The sequence below is a fragment of the Anolis sagrei genome, chromosome 7 (genome assembly GCF_037176765.1).
Source record: "Anolis sagrei isolate rAnoSag1 chromosome 7, rAnoSag1.mat, whole genome shotgun sequence".
Taxonomy (NCBI): domain Eukaryota; kingdom Metazoa; phylum Chordata; class Lepidosauria; order Squamata; family Dactyloidae; genus Anolis; species Anolis sagrei.
Genome location: NC_090027.1, coordinates 41,729,183 through 41,755,184, shown reverse-complemented (window position 1 = coordinate 41,755,184; position 26,002 = coordinate 41,729,183). Strand labels below are relative to the sequence as shown.

The following is a 26,002-nucleotide window of genomic DNA, read 5'->3' as shown; positions in this document are numbered from 1 at the left end:
TATGCTAATTGTATTGTTTTTGGCTTATTGCTGTCTTGTTTTATTGATGTTTTGTTGGGCTTGGCCTCATGTAATCCTCTCCAAGTCCCTTGGGGAGATGGTGGTGGGGTAGAAATAAAGTTTTATTATTATTATTATAACCTGCACCTTGAATTGGGACCAAAAAATGAACGGTAGCCAATGGAGCTCCTTAAACAGGGAGGTTGACCGCTTCCTGTAAGTTGCTCCAGTTAGTAATCTGGCTGCTGCCTGTTGGACCAATTGAAATTTAAGAGCCATCTTCAAGGGCAGCCCCACATAGAGCGTATTGCAATAATCTAATCTGGAGGTGACTAAGGCGTGGACCACCATGGCCAGATCCAACTTCACGAGGTATGGTTGTGTTTTAATTGTGCAAAGGCCCTCCCAGTCACCGCCAACGCCTGTGCTTCAAGCATTCACGACGAATCTAGGAGGACACCCAAGCTGTGGACCTGTGACTTCAGGGGGAATGCAACCCCATCAAGCATAGGTTGCTACCCTATACACTGATCCGACTTACGATCGACCAGGAGGACCTCTGTCTTGTCAGGATTGATCCTCAGCCTATTCATCCTCATCCAGACCAACACAGCAGCCAGGCACTGGTTCAGCACCCGAGGGGCTTCCTTGGAATTAGGTGGAAAACAGTAGTAGAGTTGGGCGTCATCTGCGTAGAGATGGCACCCAACTCCAAAACTCCAGATGACCTCTCCCAGTGGTTTCATGTAGATGTTAAAAAGCATGGGGGACAGAATGGAACCTTGTGGGACCCCACAGGTCAAACGGCAAGGGTCCGAGAAGGTTTCCCCTAGCTTCACCATCTGTGTGCGACCCTCCAGGAATACTCTGAAAAGGATTGTAAGCATGACAAGATGATAGATACTCCTACAGAGGTGACCTCCAAGTAGTCAGTACAGCCAAAGGTAAGGAACACTGGGAATTGAAACTTAATAACATCTTGAAGGCCAGCCATTCCCACCCCTACTTACCAAAGATGGAAGCAGAAGAAGGCTTCAGCCTAGGGAAATACAAGATGTTTTGTGATAAACTGAGGATAAACTCAGGCGATCTAACCATAGGATGCCCACTCACCACAAACTTCACGCAGGCCTCCCAGCATTCCTGGCTTTCGGCCATCTGCATCTGGATGACCACATCGGAGCAGAGGTCTCCCATTACAGCAATGCACTGCGCCAGGACCACTTCATTCAACGTCTCCACTGAACCCTTTTGGAAACAAGAATAAGAAGAGGGTATTTGTTAGGACACCAATATCCTCAAAGAATAGTTATCAGCTGCCTTTAGGAAATCCCCTCTATTAAAACTAATATATTTCATTGCATAATAGTCGAATTTCCTCCCTTTTTTAATCATAAGGGGGTTGCGACTATTATGTGAGGAGAAAACCTGCCTTTGATTCCCTGATTTCTGGTTTTTATTTTGTAAAGAAAGTCTGGGTAGTGGGGTTTAGATTTAGAGAAACCAGCCACCAACTGCTGGGTAGGGGTAAGAGGGCTTGGGGTAACCCAGAGGTTAAAACTACTAGTAAAGTAAAGGTAAAGGTTTTCTGACATTAAGTCTAGTTGTGTCCAACTCTGGGGATTGGTGCTTATCTCCATTTTTAAGCCAAAGAGCTGGCGTTGTCTGTAGACACCTCCAAGGTCATGATTGACTGGAGCTAGATTTCTGCTAGATGCAGGAAATCTGCTGATTGGAGGGTTAGCAGTTCAAAGCCTCAAGTCAGGGTGAGCTCCCATCTATCAGCCCTAGTTTCTACCTACCTAGCAGTTCAAAAGCATGTAATGTGAGTAGATCAATAGGTACCGCCTTGGCTTGGGAGGTAAAGGGGTGCCACATGCAAACATGCCGATAATGATCAGAGGAAGTCTATGTAAAACAGGCTCCTCAGCATTAAAAAATAGAACAAGAGCACCTCCCCATGGCTGGAGTTGAGCACAGCCTCCAGATGCCAGAAATGGAAAGGGGAAGACCTTTACCTTTGTCTGTGTATTGTATGTGGTTGTTCACTGTGTAAAAAGGCATTGAATGTTTCCCTTATATATGTACAACTGTAATTCACTCTGAGTCCCTCCAGGGAAATAAAGTGGAAAATAAATAGAGTGTATTATTATTATTATTATTATTATTATTATTATTATTATTATTATTTGAAACACAACAAGACAGCAAACAAGGTCACTCTGCTTGCTGTTGTATTGGATCACACGTCGGACTCTTCCCAACTGTCTAGGACTGTGTGATGTATCAGCGAATAATGCTTGCAGATCCAGTAAGGTGGCCTTCTGCAGCTGGCAGATGGTAATCTTGTCAGCGCTGATTGTATTTAAGTGCAGGCCAAGGTCTTGAGGCGCTGCACTCAGTGTGCCGATCATCACTGGGACCACCTTGACTTGCTTGTGCCAGAGTTTTTGCAGTTCGATCTTTAAATCCTCATATCGTGTCAGCTTTTCCTGTAGTTTCTCTGCAATCCTGCTGTCACCTGGGATTGCAACACTGACGATCCATACTTTGTTTCTTAACACGATTGCGAGGTCGGGAGTCTTGTGCTCTAAAACTCTGTCTGTCTGAATTCAGAAGTCCCAGAGGAGTTAGGTGTCTTCATTCTCTGTAACTCTTTCCGGCTTGTGATCCCACCAGTTCTTTGTCGCAGGCGGATGGTGTTTGTGGCACAAGTTCCAATGAATCATCTGAGCAACAGTGTTGTGCCTCTGCTTGTAGTCTGTCTGCGCGATCTTCTTGCAGCAGCTGAGGATGGGATCTATTGTTTCATCTGCTTCCTTGCAGAGTCTACATTTGTGGGTCTATTGTCAACTTTTCAATCCTGGCTTTGATGGCCTAGGTTCTAATGTCTTGTTCCTGGGCGGCCGGAATCAGGCCCTCCTTCGTCTCCTTTTTCAGAGTTCCATTTGTGAGCCACAGCCATGTTTTTCCTTTGTCAATTTGGCTCTCAATTTTTGCCAGAAACTGTCCATGGAGAGCCTTCTTTCTCCAGTTTTGTCTTCTGCTCTGGATTGTGTTTCTATGGTATTCACATTATTATTATTATTATTATTATTATTATTATTATTATTATTATTATTAGAAACACAACACATGAGTCCACAGCAGACACTCTGCTGGTTTTTTTTTTTGTTTTTTTTTTTGTTTTTTGTCGTATCGAGAGTGACTTGAGAAACTGCAAGTTGCTTCTGGTGTGAGAGAATTGGCCGTCTGCAAGGATGTTGCCCAGGAGACGCCTGGATGATTTTTATGTTTTTATCATCCTTGTGGGAGGCTTCTCTCATGTCCCCACATAAGGAGCTGGAGCTGATAGAGGGAGCTCATTCGCCTCTCCCCAGATTCGAACCTGTGACCTGTCGGTCTTCAGTCCTGCCGGCACAGGGATTTAAGCCTCTGTGCCACCGGGGCGCCACTCTGCTAGTTGTTGTACTGGATCACATGTCGGGCACTTCCCAAGTGTCTAGGACTGTGTGATGTATCAGCGAATAATGTGTGCAGATCCCAGTAAGGTAGCCTTTTGCAGCTGGCAGATGGTAATCTTGTCAGTGCCAATTGTGTTTAAGTGCAGGCCAAGGTCTTTAGGCACTGCACCCAGTGTGCCAATCCCCACTGGGACCACCTTGAGTGGTTTGTGCCAGAGTCTTTGCCTATTATTATTATTATTATTATTATTATTATTATTATTATTATACATTGCTTGACTGAGTTTTCTAAATATTATTTCGTACTTTAAAAGTCCAAAGGAAGAGCTGTTGGGCCGCTGTGCAAGGAAAGATAGAGAGTAGGCTTTGGGATGTGAGGCAATTCTTTAACTCAATGCCACAAGCCTTGCAGAAGAAAATCACAGAACTGCAGAGAGCGGGATGTTATTCTTTCTCTCCACATTATGAATTCCACAGTCAAACACCTACAAAGCAGGTGGCTTTGGACTGTTCAAGACACGACGCAAGGCTAAAGCAAAACCAAACAAAACCAAATTCCCAGCTTGCTATAGACTCAAGCCATCACCACAGTAGCTGCCTTGACCATTCATCTGACTGATCTGAGGATCCAAAACTGTCTACAGAAAACATCTCAGTTGTACATTTCCTCCCCTCATTCCTCTCTCCAGATAAAGATTCGATATAGAAACTGCAGCAAAATTCAGGGAGGGAGATTTTCCTACCAGCAACTCTATGAAGAGTGGCAAAGCCTCCGTGGAAAGCTTGATGCGGCACTGGATTTTGAACCTGTTAGTGAAACAAGAGTGGATTTTAGGATTTGAGGGAGAGGGAGGACGCATGAAAACAAAGCTTTTCCACTATACTGTGCGAGATCTTGGACTCTTCTGAATCGTTTGCTTCTCAACTTGTAAAAGGTGTCTCACCTCAGTCTTCCCTGACACAGGACAAACAACCTGCTCTGGGGAAACTACCTATGTTTTTGTTATCTATCTCAGTATGTATTGAGTTAAGTGTTGAACTCACTTCTCCAGGCGTGTGGAATTTAAGGAGCAGGACTTACTTATCCTCTGCGATTAAGCCGATCAGCAGGTTCATGGCGTAGCGGGCCCGTTTGTCAGAAAGCTTGATGAAAGACAGGAAGAGCTGCAGCCACCTGGCAAACAGAGACGACAAGCCAATTATGGCCTACGACTGCAGCAGAGTATAAAGGAATAAAGGAAATAAAGAAATACAATCCACTTATCTATATAGCCCAGTCAACATTGACACCGAAATACAACACCGCCTGGGCATTGCGAGTGCAGCATTTTTCCAAATTAAGCAGAGAGTGTATTGTCGAAGGCTTTCATGGCCGGAATCACTCAGTTCTTGTGGGTTTTTTCGGGCTATATGGCCATGTTCTAGAGGCATTTCTCCTGACGTTTCGCCTGCATCTATGGCAAGCATCCTCAGAGGTAGTGCAGTCTGTTGCAATTAGTACAATGGGTTTATATATCTGTGGAATGGTTGGGGTGGGGCAAGGAGCTCTTCCCTGCTGCAGTTAGGTGTGAATGTTAGCTAATCACCTTCATTAGCATTTGAAGGCCTGCTTGAGTCTGGGAAAATCTGTTGCTGGGAGTTGTTAATCTGTGCCTGGTTTCTTCCTCTCTGATGTTTAGCTGTTAAAATTTTAGAGTTTTTTAAAACTGGTAGCCAGATTTTGTTCATTTTCATGGTCTCTTCCTTTCTGTTGAAATTGTCCACATGCTTGTGGATTTCAATGGCTTCTCTGTGTAGTCTGACATGGTGGTTGTTGGTGTAGTCCAGCATTTCTGTGTTCTCAAATAATATGCTGTGTCCAGGCTGGTTCATCAGGTGCTCTGCTATGGCTGACTTCTCTGGTTGAAGTAGTCTGCAGTGCCTTTCATGTTCCTTGATGCGTGTCTGAGTCAATGGTGAAACAGAGCCGTGATGTCTTCTGGGAACCTCTGGTTGATGAGTGCCATTGCCTCACCACCAGTTACTTTCAGTGGGACAATGAATTCTACGAACAGAAAGATGGAGTAGCTATGGGGAGCCCTCTCAGCCCAGTCATAGCTAACTTCTACATGGAACACTTTGAAGAACAAGCCCTGGAGACAGCAACCAAAAAGCCCACGATATGGTTCAGATATGTGGATGACACCTTCACCATTTGGAGCCATGGAGATGAAGAACTCAACAGGTTCCTGGACCATCTTAACAGCATCCACCCAAACATCCAGTTCACCATGGAAAAAGAAAATGAAGGAAGACTGCCTTTTCTAGATGTCCTAGTCATCCGCAAACCAGATCAACAATTGGGTCACACCGTCTACAGAAAACCCACACACACAGATAGATATCTACATAAAAACTCCAACCATCACCCAAGTCAAAAAAGAAGCACCATTAAAGCCTTGGCAGACCGTGCAAAAAGAATCTGCGAACCCCACCTCCTCCAAGATGAACTGAACCACCTCAACTGGGCTCTCCAGGCCAATGGATATTCCACCTCAGACATCAGAAGAGCTGCAAGACCAAGAACAAACCACGAGAGTAAAGATGAAGATCCACCCAGAGGAAAAGTGTTCCTGCCATACATCAAGGGAACCACTGACCGCATAGGGAAGCTGATGAGGAAACACAACATACAAACAATCTACAAACCCACCAAGAAAATCCAACAAATGCTACGTTCAGCAAAGGACAAGAGGGATCCTCTCACCTCTGCAGGAGTCTACCGTATACCATGCAGCTGTGGACAAGTCTACATAGGGACCACCAAACGCAGCGCCCAGACACGCATCAAGGAACATGAAAGGCACTGCAGACTACTTCAACCAAAGAAGTCAGCCATAGCAGAGCACCTGATGAACCAGCCTGGACACAGCATATTATTTGAGAACACAGAAATGCTGGACTACACCAACAACCACCATGTCAGACTACACAGAGAAGCCATTGAAATCCACAAGCATGTGGACAATTTCAACAGAAAGGAAGAGACCATGAAAATGAACAAAATCTGGCTACCAGTTTTAAAAAACTCTAAAATTTTAACAGCTAAACATCAGAGAGGAAGAAACCAGGCACAGATTAACAACTCCCAGCAACAGATTTTCCCAGACTCAGGCAGGCCTTCAAATGCTAATGAAGGTGATTAGCTAACATTCACACCTAACTGCAGCAGGGAAGAGCTCCTTGCCCCACCCCAACCATTCCACAGATATATAAACCCATTGTACTAATTGCAACAGACCCTCTGAGGATGCTTGCCATAGATGCAGGCGAAACGTCAGGAGAAATGCCTCTAGAACATGGCCATATAGCCCGAAAAAACCCACAAGAACTAAGCAGAGAGTGTTTGAGGACCAGAACATCCGTAGGGAGACCAAGGATCTTGTTTATAAAGCTACTATCCTCCCAACCCTGCTATATGCCTGCGAAACGTGGACTGTCTACAGACGTCACATGCAACTCCTGGAACGATTCCATCAGTGCTGTCTCTGGAAACTCCTGTAGATCTCTTGGTAAGACAAGCAGACAAATGTCAGTATGCTGGAAGAAGCAAAGACCACCAGCACTGAAGCGATGGTCCTCCGCCATCAACTCCGCTGGACCGGCCACATTGTCCAGATGCCCAACCACCGTCTCCCAAAGCAGTTGCTCATTTCTGAACTTAAATACCTGGGCAGGAAAAGTTTTAAAGATGGGCTCAAAGCCACCCTTAAAAACTCTGGCATAGACACTGAGAACTGGGACCCATGAGATGTACATATGGTTCCCGGGATGTAGGATACACATAGGTCTTTGGATGTGGGTGAACTATAGCTCCCATCATCCTCCCTCAATTTCTCCTGAAACTTTGTCAGTATTTGTTGCACTAAAGCTCTGAAACACCTTTCCACCACAACCATACTCTGTCCATGTAATTCAGGAAGTAGAAGTTTATAGAAAGAAGAACAGATTTCAATTTCAAATTTCAAAAAGGGAATCAAAGTTCAAAGGTGATTTCCAAGATAGCCAAGAGTCCAAAATGTTTTCAAATACAGTCCCCAGAGTCAATCCATAAATATATCCAAGAGCTGTTCACCTGAATACAATGTTGCTCTCACAAAGGATTGTACCAGCAGGAACCACTTTAAAAGACCTCAATTCTGAGTTGTTCAGCAGTGGAACTCTCTGCCCTGGAGTGTGGTAGAGGCTCCTTCTTTGGAAGCTTTTAGGCAGAGTCTGGATGGCCATATGTCAGGGTTAATTTGAATGCAATATTCCTGCTTCTTGGCAGAATGGGGTTGGACTGGATGGCCCATGAGGTCTCATCCAACTCTTTGGTTCTATGATTCTATGATTCTAAGATAGAATTATAGAATCATTGAGTTGGGAGAGACTTCCAACTCAATGAGTCTATGATTCTATATTCCTTCCCATAACATCATTTCTCATGCACCTGCTTTTCTGCTCCTTATCTCTAAGCCTCTGGGAAAAGCAAGTCTTTGTTGCATGCTCTGTCTATGCATTTCCAAGTGCCTTGACCCAGACAATATTCGTCTCCCACATTTCTCTCAGCCACTTTCTCCAGTCTCGTGAGAACTGCCAGGAGATTCCAAAACATCTCTTTCTAGGCCACTTTTGTCCTCCTCTAGGCCCTCTGAATCTATCCAAGCATCCCCTTCCTCATCTTCTGAGCACTCAAAGTAGCAAAGCTAAGTAAAGACACACTTTTGTTGCCTTGTATCTCTTTAGCAGGCATGGTCAAACTTGGGCCCTCTGGGTGTTTTGGACTTCAACTCCCACGATTCCTAACAGCCCCAGGCCCCTTCCTTTTTCCCCCTCAGCCACTTAAGCAGAAAAGGAAAGGGAAAAGGGAAAGGAAGGGGCCTTAGGTTGTTAGGAATTGTGGGAGTTGAAGTCCAAAACACTTGGAGGGAGGGCTCAAGTTTTCCCATGCCTGCTCTATGGTGACACTACAATTCTAGGAATTATCCTGAATGTCAATGTCTCCAAATATAGACAGAAGCATGATCTTGATGTTCCAAATGTCGACTCATTGATGTGAGGTCTGCCTCAACAGCTAGGTAAACACAAGTGCTTCCTTTACTCTCCAGTTTATGTTAATCACAACCAGTTATACTGATAGCTTGGTGCCACAACTGCAGAATTATGCTAAGGTAAGAAACGCGCACCTTATCCACACCCACCTCAACTAATACGTAAGGTTTTCCCCTGGCATTAAGTCCACTCGTGTCTGACTCTTGGGGTTGGTGCTCATCTCCATTTCTAAGCTGAAGAGCCAACGTTGTCCATAGACACCTCCAAGGTCATGTGGCCAGCATGACTACATGGAGCGCCTTTACCTTCCCACTGGAGCGGTACCTATTGATCTACTCACATTTGCATGTTTTTGAACTGTTTTCGTACCTCAACTAATACCTTTCGCAAAATGCCGCTCTATACAGCATCGCGATGTAGAAATGTGGAACATTTCAAACTGGCTTTGCTAAAGTAATGAGCACAAATTCAGACTACAACAGCAAGACTAAGACTGCTTCAATGCAGTGAACTCTTTTTTAACTGCTGGCGAAGCTTTCGGCATAGGAGGACAAAGTCATTTGTTTTTAATTACACAATTAGTACGTGTTTTCCCCGGAGGCAGGCTCTGTTCTTTGCCTGGGATGGTTTGCTTGCTTTGTAACTGGCAAACCTGTAGCTGGAAGGGGAAAAGGGATTGTTTGTGCTTTCCTGAAGAAGCTAAGGCCAGGTCTATGCTATTTTGCATTTTAGTTTTCTTACAGATCAGGCCAGATTAACTTGCAGCCCTCAGCAATACCATCAGTTCAGACCTCCAGCAATTGTTATCAGCCTTTTCTGCGGCAACCAGCTTAGCAGTAAGGCATGAAAACTATCAGAAAGAGAGCAAGAGAGATCAAGGAGGCTGCCGAGGAAGAATATTTAAAGAAAAGCAGGCTCCCTGTTTTCCCCAAAGATGCTTTAGTATGTCATCCCTGCTTGCAAGACTGGATTGATAGCTGTGGCGAAGTTAGTTAGTAGCCAGTTGCATTAAAATCACTACTGACCGAGAGGTCATGAGTTCGAAACCAGCCCAGTCAGAGTAAGCTCCCGTCCATTAATAGTCTAGCTTGCTGTTCACCTATGCAGCCCAATAGACAGTTGCATCTGTCAAGTAGGAAATTTAGGTACCGCTTTATGCGAGGAGGCTAATTTCACTACCATATATACTTAAGTATAAGCCGACCTGAATATAAGCCGAGGCACCTAATTTTGCCACAAAAAACTGAGAAAACAGATTGACTCGAGTATAAGCCGAGGGTGGAAAATGCAGCAGCTACTGATAAATTGCAAAATAAAAATAGATACCTAATGATTGTTATACTGATGTTAATGATTTATGTGATAATTGTTTTTAATTGCCCTATACTTGTTTTGTGATGTTTTGTACTGATGTTGTTCACCGCTTTGAGTTGCCTGAGGGCTGAGAAAAGCGGTATAGAAATAAAGTAAGTAAGTAAATTAAATTACATTAATTGAGAAATCAATAGATTATATATTTTTGAATATTTACAAAAATGGTAATTTAAGATAAGACTGTCCAACTCTGATTATTTACCTTCTTCAGTGTAAATGTGCTTACGTATCCTTCCAATTATAATAAAGAGAGTAACATAATAAATGTAATAATAACAATAATAATAATAAAAAGAGTAAAATAATGAATGTAGCAATAACAACAATTATACAGTAAAATAATACATGTATAATAATAGTAAAATGATAAATGTAATAATAATAAATAGAATAAAATAATAAATGAAATGATAACAACAACAACAACAACAACAGAGTAAAATAATAAATAACCTTGACTTGAGTATAAACCGAGGGGGACTTTTTAGCCTAAAAAAAGGGCTGAAAAACTAGGCTTATATTTGAGTATATACAGTAATTTACGACACCACAGAAAACATTTTCCAGCAGTGTGCATAAGAATGAGGAAGTACTCCATCAAGGACTCGGTGTCACAAGTGGATGGTGGAGTGGCAGCTCCCCCTATTGCCAGAATGAAGCATACCCTCATTAAGCTGGAAAGCTGGAATGTTACATTGCCTCTATGTCTGTCTATATATGTTGTATGTCTATGGCATTGAATGTTTGCCATGTATATGTGCAGCCAGCCAGCTGCACCACAGTCCCGGTGCTAGTAGCCACAGGGTCCCGCTTATGTGGAGAGGCAAACTTAACTAATTTACGGGGCCATAAAAATCTCCAGCAAACATGCAAAGAATGAGGAAGTACTTCATCAGTGTCACAAATGGACGGTGAAGTAACAGCTCCCCCGGTGGCCAGAATACCCTCATGAAAAAGCTGGAATGTTAAATAGCCTCTGAGTGTCTGTCTATATATGTTGTGTCTCTATGGCATTGAATGTTTGCCATATATATGTGCATTGTAATCCACCCTGAGTCCTCTGTGGGGTTAGAAGGGTGAAATACAAATACTGTGAATAAATAAATAAATAAATAAATCTATATAAATAAAAATGTGATGTTCGTTTGTGGGATTAATAGAACTCAAAAACCAATGGGGGAATTGACACCAAATTTGGACACAAGACACCTAACAACCCAATGTATGTCTTCACTCATAAAAACACTGAAAAACACAGCAGAAGAGACTTTAAAAGCCCCAAAAAGCTAAATGACAATACAGAAAAAAGGAAGAAAGAAGGAGGGAACCGGAGAAAAGAAAGAAAGAAAGAAAAGAAAAGAAAGAAAGAGGGAGGCTAAGAAAGAAGGAAAGGGAGAAGGAAGAAAAGAGGTAGAGAAGGAAGAAAGGAGAGAAAGAAGGAGGGAAAGAAAAAGGGGGAAGGAAGGAAAGTTAGAGAAGGAAGGAAGGGAGAGAAGGAAAGAAGGAAGGAAAGAGGGAGCAAAGGAAGGGGGAAGATGTAGAGAAAGAGGGAGGAAGGAAAGAAGGAAAGAGAGAAGAAAAGAGCAGAAGAGAAAGAAAAAGGGGGAAGGAAGGAAGGAAGGGAGAGAAGGAAAGAAAAAAAGAAAGAAGGAATGAGGGAGCGAAGGAAGGGGGAAGATGTAGAGAAAGAGGGAGAGAAGGAAAGAAGTAAAGAGAGAAGAAAAGAGCAGAAGAGAAAGAAAAAGGGGGAAAGAAGGAAAGAGATAGAGAAGGAAGGAAGAAAAGAAGGAAAGACGGGAAGGAAGGAAGGAAGGAAGGAAGGAAGGAGTGAAGGAAGGAGGGAGGGAAAGAAGGAGAGAAAGGGAAGGTTGGCCACAGCAACGCTTGGCAGGTACAGCTAGTAAATAAATAAAAATGTAATGTTCGTTTGTGGGATTAACAGAACTCAAAAACCACTGGACGAATTGACACGAAATTTGGACACAATACACCTAACAGCCAAACGAGTGTCCATCACCCATAAACACACACACACATGCACATACACAAAACCCCAGTGGAACAGACTTTAAAAAAAACCCAAAATACACCATATATACATATACACATACACTCATATACATATGCACACATTCAAACACACACACATATACATATGCATAAACACACACAAATATACACACGTACACATACATATACCCATATATACATATACACATGCAAATATACATGCACACATACATATATACACAAATACTACAAGAGAGGAGATTCCATCTGAACATGAGGAAGAACTTCCTGACTGTGAGAGTCGTTCAGCAGTGGAACTCTCTGCCCCGGAGTGTGGTGGAGGCTCCTTCCTTGGAACCTTTTAAACAGAGGCTGGATGGCCATCTGTCAGGGGTGATTAGAATGCAATATTCCTGCTTCTTGGCAGAATGGGGTTGGACTGGATGACTCTTCCAACTCTTTGAATCTATGATTCTATGATATACACATGCACACACACACATATATATAAATCCACATACATACATATATACACACAAATATGCATATAGACAAGAACACATATATACACAATATACATGTACACATATAAACACACAAATACACAAATATATACACATATATACACACACATATATACACACATAAAACACAGGCTGGGCCACAGCAACGTGTGGGACGGCTAGTAAATAAATAATGTTTTCCTCTGCCAAACAAAACACCGAGGAGTGAAACATAAGCCCCAGGAGTCAAATCTAGAGGTAAACTTAAAAGGCGACAAAATATTGATTAGGACTTGGAATACGATGCGCCATTTCTGCCAACCCAAAATGGGGCAGCAGGAAAATTATGTTAAGTCCCAGCAACAAGGCCAAGATAGGGTTGTTTACTCTGGTATCCAACCAGGGCAAAAATTACGATCCTCTCCTAATCCTACGCCACTCTTTCTGGCTCCTGAAACCTTATTGGAGTTTGCCAGAGCAGGTGTTTGTTTTGATGGCGAACAGTAGGATTCAGGAGGGAAGCGGGGAAGCAGCAAATCTGGTGGAAACAATACATATCGTTTTATGCCTATGTTGATATATTTATATCTCGCCTTCATCTGATGCATAATTTACCCTGGATGCGTAATTTTTCAAAGGCAATACTCTACTTGGTGGTGTCCAGGTGTCGGACCAGTAAACTCCTCCCGCTCTCGGTATCCGCATAGAGAGACAGCAGGCCCAGGCACTGCTCTTGGATTTCGGGGCTCTCCGAAAGCAACAGGCTTGGAAGCTGCAAGTTCACGTCGGGGTGAGTTAGAAGGACGCGCTGGTTCTCCTCTGCAGGGCAAAACACACACACACATACAGGAAAGATATGTATTGTTGAAGGGTTTCATGACCAGAATCACTGGGTTCTTGTAGGTTTTTCGGGCTGTATGGACATGTTCTAGAAGTATTGTCTCCTGACGTTTCACCTGCATCTGTGGCAGGCATCCTCAGAGGACCTCACAACCTCTGTGGGGGATGACTCGCTCGAGAGCAGTACGTGTGAAAATGATCTTGGAGTCCTCGTGGACAACAAGTTAAACATGAGCCAACAATGTGATGTGGCGGCAAAAAAAGCCAATGGGATTTTGGCCTGCATCAAGAGGAGCCTAGTGTCTAGGTCGGTGATGGTGAACCTATGACACGCGTGTCAGCACTGACACGCATAGCTATTTTTGATGACACACGGCCACATGCGGCCGCATACAGCGAAGTACACCGTATAAAAGCCAGTCTAATTCCATCCTTAAATTTGTAAAAGGCTCTACAAATTTAACATCTGCACATTTGAGCATTGTTCACTCCATAACTCAGCATGGAATATACATTTTTCTTATTTAAACTACAAATATTGCGAAATTATGGGGGTTTTTTTCTCGAAGTTGACACCTCACCCAAGTTATGCTCAGGGTTTTGGAAAATTTTGACACACCAAGCTCAAAAGGTTGCCCATCACTGGTCTAGGTCCAGGGAAGTCATGCTCCCCATGCTCTATTCTGCTTTGGTTAGACCACTTTACCTGGAATATTGTGTCCAATTCTGGGCACCACAATTCAAGAGAGATATTGATAAGCTGGAATGTGTCCAGAGGAGGGCGACTAAAATGATCAAGGGTCTGGAGAACAAGCCCTATGAGGAGCGGCTTAGAGAGCTGGGCATGTTTAGCCTGAAGAAGAGAAGGCTGAGAGGGGATATGATAGCCATGTATAAATATGTGAGAGGAAGCCACAGGGAGGAGGGAGCAAGCTTGTTTTCTGCTTCCCGGGAGACTAGGATGCGGAACAATGGCTTCAAACTACAAGAGAGGAGATTCCATCTGAACATGAGGAAGAACTTCCTGACTGTGAGAGCCGTTCAGCAGTGGAACTCTCTGCCCCGGAGTGTGGTGGAGGCTCCTTCCTTGGAAGCTTTTAAACAGAGGCTGATGGCCATCTGTCGGGGGTGATTTGAATGCAATATTCCTGCTTCTTGGCAGAATGGGGTTGGACTGGATGGCCCATGAGGTCTCTTCCAACTCTTTGATTCTATGATTCTATTATTCTAGAACATGGCCATACAACCCGAAAAACCTACAACAACCCACATGAAAGATAGTTTCAGCTTTCCGAAAGTCCTTGTTGGCAATCACGTATCTGTTCCCAAAACCACACAGAGACCAGAATCTTGCTCTGTCCTCTGCTCAAGCAATGGGAAGGAAAACTGTTCCTGGCTTCATTCCTCCTCCATTGCCTCACTCGTGCCATTTGGGAAAGGAGAACCCGGCATCTCATACGAGGGTGAGTCAAAAAGTAATACCTCCATTGCTCTAACTATTCTTTCTTCCATAGCTACTGGACTATGTTTGCATGATATGACAAAGTCAAAGATGAAGAAAAATGAGAGAAAGATTCCTAGCTGCTGCAATGCCGGCGGATGAAAGGATCTGAGGCAGTAGCCTCTCCCACTGGCTATATATATATACACTCAAGGGGAGAGTGGGTGGGGCTACTGCCTAAAAGTGTCTAATAAGTTTTCTAGAAGATTCAAAACTGTCTGTGCAGGCGCAAGAAATACCATATGTGCGATTCACAGGGGCCACAATGGGAAAGTCCCACTTACCAGCTCCGGGTGGACAGGGTGGGTGCGAACCACCTGCCCGCTAATACACATTAGTGAGCCAATGCAAGCTGAAGTTAATTCTCAGATTTTGTGCCTAGAAGGCAGGTCTTGAAAAGCCACACAGAAGTCCTTGTTGGGAGGGACATTTCCATGGTCTCTGATAAATGTCCTTACAGCTCAACATAAGAAAGGATAGATTCTGTAGAACTCCTCCTAGATGGTGGTTAGACTGTTCCAGATCCTGAAAGTTTACAATTAGTGTGTTTCTCTCTGGGCAGATTAATTCCTTGGCATCTCTCAAGTATTTAATTTCACCATCACTGTTCTGGAACTCTTCGAGGAAGTCCTGGAAGAGCTTCTGGCACTTCTCGGCCACCTCATTGCAGATCTGCTTGAGCGCCACATTGCCTGTTGCCACACCAGCCTCTCCTGCAGCTGCTAAGTCCATCCCGCCAACAACAACAACTCCAGGACCGGGATCCTTACTCTACTGATCTAGTTTTTTCTTTTTCCAATTGGTGAGAGATGTACCAGGTTGTGAGAGACCCCCCCCCCCCCTCATTGCTCATAGGAGAACACAAAACATTAGGGATATTTTGATTCACTCAGATACAGACCCTAAGCCAGTGATCTCTAAACCTATTCTAATAGGAAACTATGCTTGTCCTCACTGTTCTATATGTTCACAGTTTGTACAAACTAAGTTCTTTCAGAACCAGCACACTAAAACTCAGTATAGAATCAATCACTTTGCTACCTGCTCCACTGAAGGTGTAGTATATGCCATCACCTGTCCCTGCTCACTTATTTACATTGGTGAGACAAGCAGAGAAGTCAAGCTCAGGATCATTGAGCACAAAAGTAAAATCAGGAAAAAAATTACTGATTCCATCCTGTATAAGCATTTTGTGGACCTGAACCACAGCCCTGAATCATTTCAAGTACAGATTTTAGAGGTGGTTACTCCACCCAAATACACTGACTTCCAAACTAAACTTTTACAACGGGAATCTTTCTGGATCTTTATCCTGCAAACAGAACATCCAAAAGGGTTAAATAACACCAATTCATATGACTGCTTTTTATAACAGAGTAGGTTTTACCCCAATGTATTCTGAACTGATGATGATGTCACTATCACCTGACCAATGGACTTGCTATATTAGTAATGGGTTGAGTCATTTTGTTCCTATACTCACCACAGAATAAAACTCCTTGCAGGGTATATTGCTCAACAAAGAATAGCTGTATTATATTATTTTTGTTTCATAGATATTATTTCTCTATGTATGGTTTATAATTCATGTCACAATGTACCTTTAGCCACTATCTATGTCCCCTTAGGATCCACCCCTTCTGACTTTTCCCTTTTTGGTCCTCTGTAAGACAACCTACGTGGTTTCAGATTCAATGACTTGAATGATGTTGAAACAACTTGAAAATCATGGATCATTAAGCAAAACCCTGAATTTTCCAAATTGGTTTTGGTGCCTAAGTTAAACAACGGCACAAATGTGTACAAATGGATGGTGACTATGTTGAACGGTATTTTTGCGTAGAGGACAATTCAGGTTATGATTTGGCACAACTTCTGCTGTTGTATGTTCATTCGTAACATTTCTATGACACAGGAGGCAAAACTTTTTGACCCACCCTCGTATATGAATGAGAAACAATTCACGGATCGTGTAATGCCACCTTTCAAGCATCATTTGAAGTGAAGATGGGAAGAAGAGTGAATTAAGCCTCATTACGTTCACAAAGCGAATGTAATGCATTCTACCCCAGTGTTGTTCAAAGTGGTGGTTTGCGACCCACGAGCCATTTGCTGCCAAATCACAGTGAGTTTCCAGAAGAAATTGAATAGGTGCAGTCAAGGGACACAAATATGATGCTGATCCCTGGCATAATGGGGAAAAAACCCCATGAAGATAGCTGGAGAAGGACCTCTTTGTTCAATCCATTTCCTGGAGAAGAGCAAAGAAGGGACTACATCATCAGAACCACTCAGGGGTGATGCTTACTGAAAACAATGCTCCCCAAACACACTGCCAAAGTCTAACTAGAAATAGATTGAAATAAATGCATGTTGATTACCATTCCCTTTGCAAACTGCTTGCCATAAGAGGAGAACGGACAGAGTCAGCTCCACATCTGCAGGTGATTTGGTCTTGGAGCGGAGGAGCCTAGAAAAGAAATGGGTCCATTAGGATTCAAGGAAACACCCAGCTTAGAAAGAGTGTTGGTTCCACGAAGCAAAGGAAACGTGGAACAAGCAAGGCATGGCCTTGAACTGATGGAGGCTATGCAAGATGCTTCATTAGGCCAGATAGTCAAGGGAGCGAAATAGCAATAATAATAATAATAAGAAGAAGAAGAAGAAGAAGAATACTTTATTTATACCCCGCTACCATCTCCCCAAGGGACTTGGTGCAGCTTACATGAGGCCAAGCCCATAACACATCATAGAATCAATAGAATCACAGAAGTTGAGGAAGCAAGAAGCCATTTTGTTCCCTTCTGCTTCAGGCTAAGCCTTGTCTTAGAGGGCACTAGAAATCTGAGTAAGTGTTTAAAATTAGCTGCTTTGAGTGTTGCTTTGTTTGAGAGGCGGGGCGAGGCTACATTCTTTTAGCCAGCAGTGCAGGCCAGCAATTAGTGGCCCATTGTTCTGCTTCCGTTTACCCTATATAAGCCAGGGCCTGAACTCAAGGGACATCAATACAGGCAATACAAGCAATAACAGACACATTACAAAGCAATTAAAATAAATATCATACACAAATAGCATAAACATTAAACAAGATACAGTGTACATTTAAAATCTATGGCTGGGCCAAATGTAATTGAAGTTTAAAAAATAATGCTAGGCATGAACAAAACAAAGAAGGTGGGGCGTTGAAGGAGACATACAAGCAGTCCTAAATCGATATAAAGTGCTTTTGGAGGACATAATGCTAAGGGTTCATCATTCTGGGAAGGCACACTGGAACAACCATGTTTTCAAGCTCCTCCTGAGGACTGCCAGAGATGGGGCATGCCTGATATCCTTAGGGAGTGAGTTCCAGAGTCAAGGAGCCACCTCCGAGAAGGCCCTCTCTCTCGTCCCCACCAATTGTGCTTGCGATGCAGGTGGGAACGTGAGAAGGGCCTCTCCAGATGATCAAAGAGATCGTGTGGGTTTGTATACAGAAATGTGGCCACGCAGGTAGGCAGGTCCCAAACTGTTCAGGGCTTTGTAGGTAAGCACCTGCACCTTAAATTGGGATCGGAAAATGAAAGCCAGCCAGTGGGGCTCCTTAAACAGGAGGGTTGACCGCTCCCTGTAAGGAGCACTAGTTAACAACCTGGCTGCCACCCATTGGACCAACTGAAATTTCCGGGCCGTTTTCAAGGGCAGCCCCATGTAGAGCGCATTACAGTAGTCCAATCTGGAGGTGACTAAGGCATGGACCACCCTGGCCAGATCCGCCTTCACGAGGTATGGTCGCTATTGCTCAGTCTGTTGATGCTGTTTACTTAGCTATTCCGTGTTGCAAAATTTTCATTTCTAGGGAAGTCCACCAAAGGACCAAATCATTGGGATTGTGACGTACATTTAGTAATATCTTCCCTGTTTAAACAAAAGCTACAAGAGGAGTTAATGAAAGATGTTCCCCTGCTCCACTTCCTGTGGACTGAGAGCAATGAAACTTGGCCCAGCTCTGAGTCATTCTCTCCATGGGTGCCACCTCGAGACACACACTTCTCCCATTTTTTAAAGCAATTGTAAGCCCCTTGTAGAAGTCGACAGGTTGCTCCAAAAGCCACATTGTGATTTTGGAAATCAGAGTTTCAAGCTCTGAAAAATGCTCGCCCTTCACAAATAACTTCCTTGTTGGAAAGAGATGGAAGTCCGATGGTGCGAGATTGGGTGGATAAGGGGGATGTGGTCAAATTTCAAAGCCACAGGAGCATGCTTCTTCCATTTGGGCCACATGGGAGTTGTGAACTGGTGTATTATCTTGCAGAAGGTGGACACCTTTGGTAGAGCATGACTTGGTTTTGATGGCCACCCACAATTTCTGCAACAGTGAAGTCTTGTCTGCCTCAGTGATCCTGGTCCCCTTTGCTAGGAAAGCCATCAATCCTACTCCGTGCTGGTCCCAAAATCCTGTGAGCATGGCCTTGCCTGCTGAGAACTGGGCATGCGCCTTCTTTAGAGGAGGTGAGCCAGGATGTTCCATTGCATCAACTGGACTTGAGCTTCAGGATCAGAATGAGGGACCCAGCTTTCACCTTGTGGGATCAATCTGTTGAAAAAGTCCTCCTGGTTTCCATGGCACATCATTGTCAAGAGAGCCTGAGAGCATTTGAGTCGTTCCTGCTTCTAGAAAGGTGTAAGCAGCCGGGGGACCCAGTGAGTGGATACCTTATGCATGTGAAAATGGTCTTTGATGTTTTTTTTTCCATGGACCCCACACTCATCTTGACATTTTGGGCCAGGTGGTGAATGGTTATGCAGAGATTTCCCAAAATGGCAACCTCCACTTGCTGGACGGTGTGTTCATCAATAGCAGAGTGGGGTCACCTGGAATTGGAGCTGTTTCCACCAAAGACAGACCACATTGGAATTGACAATGCCAGTTCTTGACTCCATCATAAGATGGGGAAACCTCACCAACAGCCTCTTTCCTCTCATCAAACATCTCCTTTGATGTGTGGCCTTTCAAGTAAAGGAACTTGAGGATTGTTCTGTATTCCATTGGATCAATTCTCAAACCTCACTCTACTTCAGCACCTATAACATGAAGACCATTCTCAGTTCTGAGTTGTAAATTGGCATGTAACCTATAGAGACTGATATCATTACACATGTGCAGTTTCAGCGTCCTGTGATAAACAGAAGTGGGTCAGGAGAAATCTTTAATCAACGGCCCTTGTAAGAGAGGAGTGGTGAGGAGCTTCCAAATATCTCAGAGAATGTCTTTTTTCCAAATTTCTGAACAAAGCAGGAAGAAAATATCAGCAGAAGCGCAAGAGAAGCTCACCCCTAAGCTTTGACACTTCTCCACCTCTGTTTTTCTCATTTGCTCTCACAAGGGAGATGCTGTGTTCTTCACATTACTGTTTTCTGGACTGACTGTTTTCACTCAGAAACACATTCCCCATTTATACACGCCACAAATCTCTCTCCTTGATCCGCTTTCCCAAAGATGTGAATTCAGCATGTCTTTGATCAGATTTAGGGAACTGAAAAAGCTCTTAAAGAATCGCCGCAGTGCCTGACTTGCCAAATTGAGTCAACTAGCAGGACTGTCATGAAAGGATAAATCCTGAAGGAATATCCCCTCCTCCCCTGATTCTAAAGATGAGAGAGACCCAGGAGAGGAAAGAGCTTCCAGCGGTGCTATCAAAGGCACAAAGGGAAGTTCTCATCCACCTCTGGCGTAAAGCAACTCTGCATATGCTGCCTTTGGCAAGGACACTTCCGCCGAAAGCAATCTGAGTGCTTTGGCTCTGGCCCAGAGCAGAGTCTAAATCAGGCAGAGTCTAAATCAGGCATGGGTAAACTTCGTCCCTCCAGGTGTTTTGGACTTCAGCTCCCACAAGGTGGGTATGCAGATGATCCCTTGGTTGACTGAAGTGTCCAATTCCAAGAGGAGAAAGGCATCGGCCAACTTGGGCCTTCCCTCCACCTGTTTTGGACTTCAGTTCCCACAAGGTGGGTATGCAGATGATCCCTTGGTTGACTGAAGTGTCCAGTTCCAAGAGGACAAAGGCATCGGCCAACGAGCCTTCCCTCCAGGTGCTTTGGACTTAGGCTCCCACAAGGTGGATATGCAGATGATCCCTTGGTTGGCTGGAGTGTCCAGTTCCAAGAGGTCAAAGGCATGGGCCAACTTGGGCCTTCCCTCCAGGTGTTTTGGACTTCAGCTCCCACAAGTTGGGTATGCAGATGATCCCTTGGTTGACTGGTGTCCAGTTCCAAGAGGACAAAGGCATGGGCAAACTTAGGCCTTCCCTCCAAGTGTTTTGGACTTCAGCTCCCACAAGGCGGATATGCAGATGATCCCTTGGTTGACTGAAGTCTCCAGTTCCAAGAGGACAAAGGCATAGGCAAGCTTAAGCCTTCCCTCCAAGTGTTTTGGACTACAGCTCCCACAAGGCGGATATGCAGATGATCCCTTGGTTGGCTGAAGTGTCCAGTTCCAAGAGGACAAAGGCATGGGCCAACTTGGGCCTTCCCTTGAGGTGTTTTGGAATTCAGCTCCCACAAGGTGGGTATGCAGATGATCTCTTGGTTGACTGGTGTCCAGTTCCAAGAGGACAAAGGCATGGGCAAACTTAGGCCTTCAATCCAAGTGTTTTGGACTTCAGCTCCCACAAGGTGGGTATGCAGATGATCCCTTGGTTGACTGAAGTCTCCAGTTCCAAGAGGACAAAGGCATAGGCAAGCTTAAGCCTTCCCTCCAAGTGTTTTGGACTACAGCTCCCACAAGGTGGATATGCAGATGATCCTTTGGTTGACTGAAGTGTCCAGTTCCAAGAGGACAAAGGCATGGGCAAATTTGGGCCTTCTCTCCAGGTGTTTTGGACTTCAACTCCTACAAGGCGGATATGCAGATGATCCCTTGGTTGACTGAAGTGTCCAGTTCCAACAGGACAAAGGCATGGGCCAACTTGGGCCTTCCCTCGAGGTGTTTTGGAATTCAGCTCCCACAAGGTGGGTATGCAGATGATCCCTTGGTTGACTGGTGTCCAGTTCCAAGAGGACAAAGGCATGGGCCAACTTGGGCCTTCCCTTGAGGTGTTTTGGAATTCAGCTCCCACAAGGTGGGTATGCAGATGATCTCTTGGTTGACTGGTGTCCAGTTCCAAGAGGACAAAGGCATGGGCAAACTTAGGCCTTCAATCCAAGTGTTTTGGACTTCAGCTCCCACAAGGTGGGTATGCAGATGATCCCTTGGTTGACTGAAGTCTCCAGTTCCAAGAGGACAAAGGCATAGGCAAGCTTAAGCCTTCCCTCCAAGTGTTTTGGACTACAGCTCCCACAAGGCGGATATGCAGATGATCCCTTGGTTGGCTGAAGTGTCCAGTTCCAAGAGGACAAAGGCATGGGCCAACTTGGGCCTTCCCTTGAGGTGTTTTGGAATTCAGCTCCCACAAGGTGGGTATGCAGATGATCTCTTGGTTGACTGGTGTCCAGTTCCAAGAGGACAAAGGCATGGGCAAACTTAGGCCTTCAATCCAAGTGTTTTGGACTTCAGCTCCCACAAGGTGGGTATGCAGATGATCCCTTGGTTGACTGAAGTCTCCAGTTCCAAGAGGACAAAGGCATAGGCAAGCTTAAGCCTTCCCTCCAAGTGTTTTGGACTACAGCTCCCACAAGGTGGATATGCAGATGATCCCTTGGTTGGCTGAAGTGTCCAGTTCCAAGAGGACAAAGGCATAGGCAAGCTTAAGCCTTCCCTCCAAGTGTTTTGGACTACAGCTCCCACAAGGTGGATATGCAGATGATCCTTTGGTTGACTGAAGTGTCCAGTTCCAAGAGGACAAAGGCATGGGCAAATTTGGGCCTTCTCTCCAGGTGTTTTGGACTTCAACTCCTACAAGGCGGATATGCAGATGATCCCTTGGTTGACTGAAGTGTCCAGTTCCAACAGGACAAAGGCATGGGCCAACTTGGGCCTTCCCTCGAGGTGTTTTGGAATTCAGCTCCCACAAGGTGGGTATGCAGATGATCCCTTGGTTGACTGGTGTCCAGTTCCAAGAGGACAAAGGCATGGGCCAACTTGGGCCTTCCCTTGAGGTGTTTTGGAATTCAGCTCCCACAAGGTGGGTATGCAGATGATCTCTTGGTTGACTGGTGTCCAGTTCCAAGAGGACAAAGGCATAGGCAAGCTTAAGCCTTCCCTCCAAGTGTTTTGGACTACAGCTCCCACAAGGTGGATATGCAGATGATCCTTTGGTTGACTGAAGTGTCCAGTTCCAAGAGGACAAAGGCATGGGCAAACTTGGGCCTTCCCTCCAGGTGCTTTGGACTTCAACTCCCACCATTCCTAACAGCCTCAGGCCCTTTCCTTTTCCCCCTCAACTGCTTAAGTTGAAATCCAAAACATCTGGAGGAAAGACCCAAGTTAGCCCATGCCTGCTCTAGATGTAACACCAGACGCAAACTAGTGTTAGGATTGGTGGGGGTTGAAGTCCAAAATAACTTGAGGGACCCATACCTGGTCTATATCCTATTTGTGTTGTGTGTCTCTAACCTGCTCTTCCTCTCAGGTTTGGGAACTCTAAAAGGCTAAATCTGAGGTAGGCGCACAGAGGACACACAAAGGTCAGGGTGGCTTCACAATCGGCTGCTTCACTATCAGCTCATCAGGCCTTCTGAATTTCAGGCAGGTGGTTATGTTACTTGCCAACCATCTTGCCTCCCTGCTTTGTCCTGCAACGCCCGACCATTCCCGCTGATGAAAGCCCTTACCGTCTGATGACCTCGTTGTCATTGATGACACTGAATCCATTGTTTGTCCGAAACAAGGTCTGCTCGGTGCCTGTAATACATTGAAAGATATCCACTTCAGATAATGGGAAGGCAGGCTCTCCTGTCTGCTCAAAACCAGGCGTTTATTTATTTATTTTATTTATTCACAGTATTTATATTCCACCCTTCTCACCCCGCAGGGGACTCAGGGCGGACTACAATATGCATATACATGGCAAACATTCAATGCAATAGACACGCAACACATATAGACAAACACTCAGAGGCTATTTAACATTCCAGCTTCTGGCCACCAAAGGAGCTGTCGCTTCACCGTCCATTTGTGACACTGATGAAGTACTTCCTCATTCTTTGCATACTTCCTGGAGATTTTTATGGCCTTGTATATCAGTTAAATTAGCTTCCCCATATAAGTGGTACCTAAATTTCCTACTTGACAGATGCAACTGTCTTTCAGGCTGCAAAGGTAGACAACAAGCTACACAATTTTGGCCAGAAGCTCACTCTAACCCGGGCTGGCTTCGAACTCATGACCTTTTGGTCAGTAGTGATCTTAATGCAGCTGACTCCTAGCAGCCTACTGGAATTCAAACTTGCATAGGTCTGCTACCTGCTGTTAGGAATTGTGGGAGTTGAAGTCCAAGACATCAGAATGCAGGACTGAAGTTTGCCTATGCCTGGATTAAGACAACTACCACACACCCCAACCCTCAAACTATAATCATGTATAAATATGTGAGGGAAAGTCATAGGAAGGAGGGAGCAAGCTTGTTTTCTGCTGCCCTGGAGACTAGGATGCAATGGAGGAATGGCATCAAACTACAAGAAAAGTGATTCCACCTGAACATGAGGAAGAACTTCCTGACTGTGAGAGCTGTCCAGCAGTAGAACTCTCTGGCCCGATTTTCCTGCTTCTTGGCAGAATGGGGTTGGATTGGATGGTCCACAAGGTCTCTCCCAACTCAATGATTCTATAATTCTATCTTAGAATCATAGAATCATAGAATCAAAGAGTTGGAAGAGACCTCATGGGCCATCCAGTCCAACCCCATTCTGCCAAGAAGCAGGAATATTGCATTCAAAGCACCCCTGACAAATGGCCATCCAGCCTCTGTTTAAAAGCTCCCAAAGAAGGAGCCTCCACCACACTCCGGGGCAGAGAGTTCCACTGCTGAACGGCTCTCACAGTCAGGAAGTTCTTCCTCATGTTCAGATGGAATCTCCTCTCTTGTAGTTTGAAGCCATTGTTCCATTGCATCCTTGTCTCCAGGGAAGCAGAAAACAAGCTTGCTCCCTCCTCCTCCCTGTGGCTTCTTCTCACATATTTATACATGGCTATCATCATGTCTCCTCTCAGCCTTCTCTTCTTCAGGCTAAACATGCCCAGCTCCTTAAGCCGCTCCTCATCGGGCTTGTTCTCCAGACCCTTGATCATTTTAGTCGCCCTCCTCTGGACACACTCCAGCTTGTCAATCTCTCTCTTCAATTGTGGTGCCCAGAATTGGACACAATATTCCAGGTGTGGTCTAACCAAAGCGGAAGAGAGCATGGGGAGCATGACTTCCCTGGATTTAGACACTATGCTCCTATTGTTACAGGCCAAAATCCCATTGGCTTTTTTTTGCCGCCACATCACATTGTTGGCTCATGTTTAACAGGCCTCATCGTCCCCCATGGCTCTCATATCTCCTCTCAGCCTTCTCTTCTTCAGACTAAACATTCCCAGCTCCTTAAGCCGCTCCTCATAGGGCTTGTTCTCCAGACCCTTGATCATTTAGTCACCTTCCTCTGGACACATCTTTGAAGCTTCTAGTATATGTGTCAGGTGGGCAAAGCACCTCCCCAAATCTAAAACCCATGGCTAATATTTTTTACATTGCCATAAGGAGACGTCACACAATTTCTCTGCAGCAGCAAGATAAGAGTTACTCACAATCTTGCACTGCGGCGGTCAAGATCCTGATCCTTTTTGCGTAGTAGGAGGGGCTGTTATCGGGCACGCTGAGCTTCTCCAGCAACTGGCTCACAAAGACCGCTGTGCTCTTCCCCGATTCAAAGGCCTCCTTGGCGCTCTGCTCCTCGCGCTTCGTTTTTTCCTCCGCGTCGACTTCCTCGATGCAACCTGGAAGCCCAAGTGGGAAGACAGAGAAAGAAAGAGGGTGCAAGCTGTGTATCGAATGCAAATGGGGTTCAATCTAGCAGAGATCTGCTTGAGATGTTGATGCTTGCATAAGGATACGAACCCTACATTCGTATCCTTATGCTCTCTACGTGGGGTTGCCTCGGAAGACTGCCCGGAAGCTACAACTAGTACAATGAGTGGCAGCCAGATTACTAACACGAGCAGGGTACAGGGAGCATACTACTTCTCTGTTGCGCCAGCTCCACTGGCTGCCAATCAGCTTCCGAGCACAATTCAAAGTGCTGGTGTTGATCTATAAATCCCTAAACGACTCCGGCCCAGT

General features: G+C 44.8%; 1 protein-coding gene across 1 annotated transcript in view; it reads right to left on the bottom strand.

Moving 5' to 3' along the window:
* The window catches only part of TTC12 (tetratricopeptide repeat domain 12), a 79,852-nt gene that overhangs the window by 17,153 nt on the left and 36,697 nt on the right, over positions 1-26,002 (bottom strand). The window contains exons 10-16 of the mRNA XM_060787678.2: positions 25,471-25,659; positions 23,517-23,586; positions 17,147-17,235; positions 13,075-13,243; positions 4,546-4,638; positions 4,208-4,271; positions 1,114-1,248 (exon numbers count right to left, since the gene is read on the bottom strand). Coding sequence (XP_060643661.2) covers positions 1,114-1,248; positions 4,208-4,271; positions 4,546-4,638; positions 13,075-13,243; positions 17,147-17,235; positions 23,517-23,586; positions 25,471-25,659 — 809 coding nt within the window. The remainder of the gene's footprint in view (positions 1-1,113; positions 1,249-4,207; positions 4,272-4,545; positions 4,639-13,074; positions 13,244-17,146; positions 17,236-23,516; positions 23,587-25,470; positions 25,660-26,002) is intronic.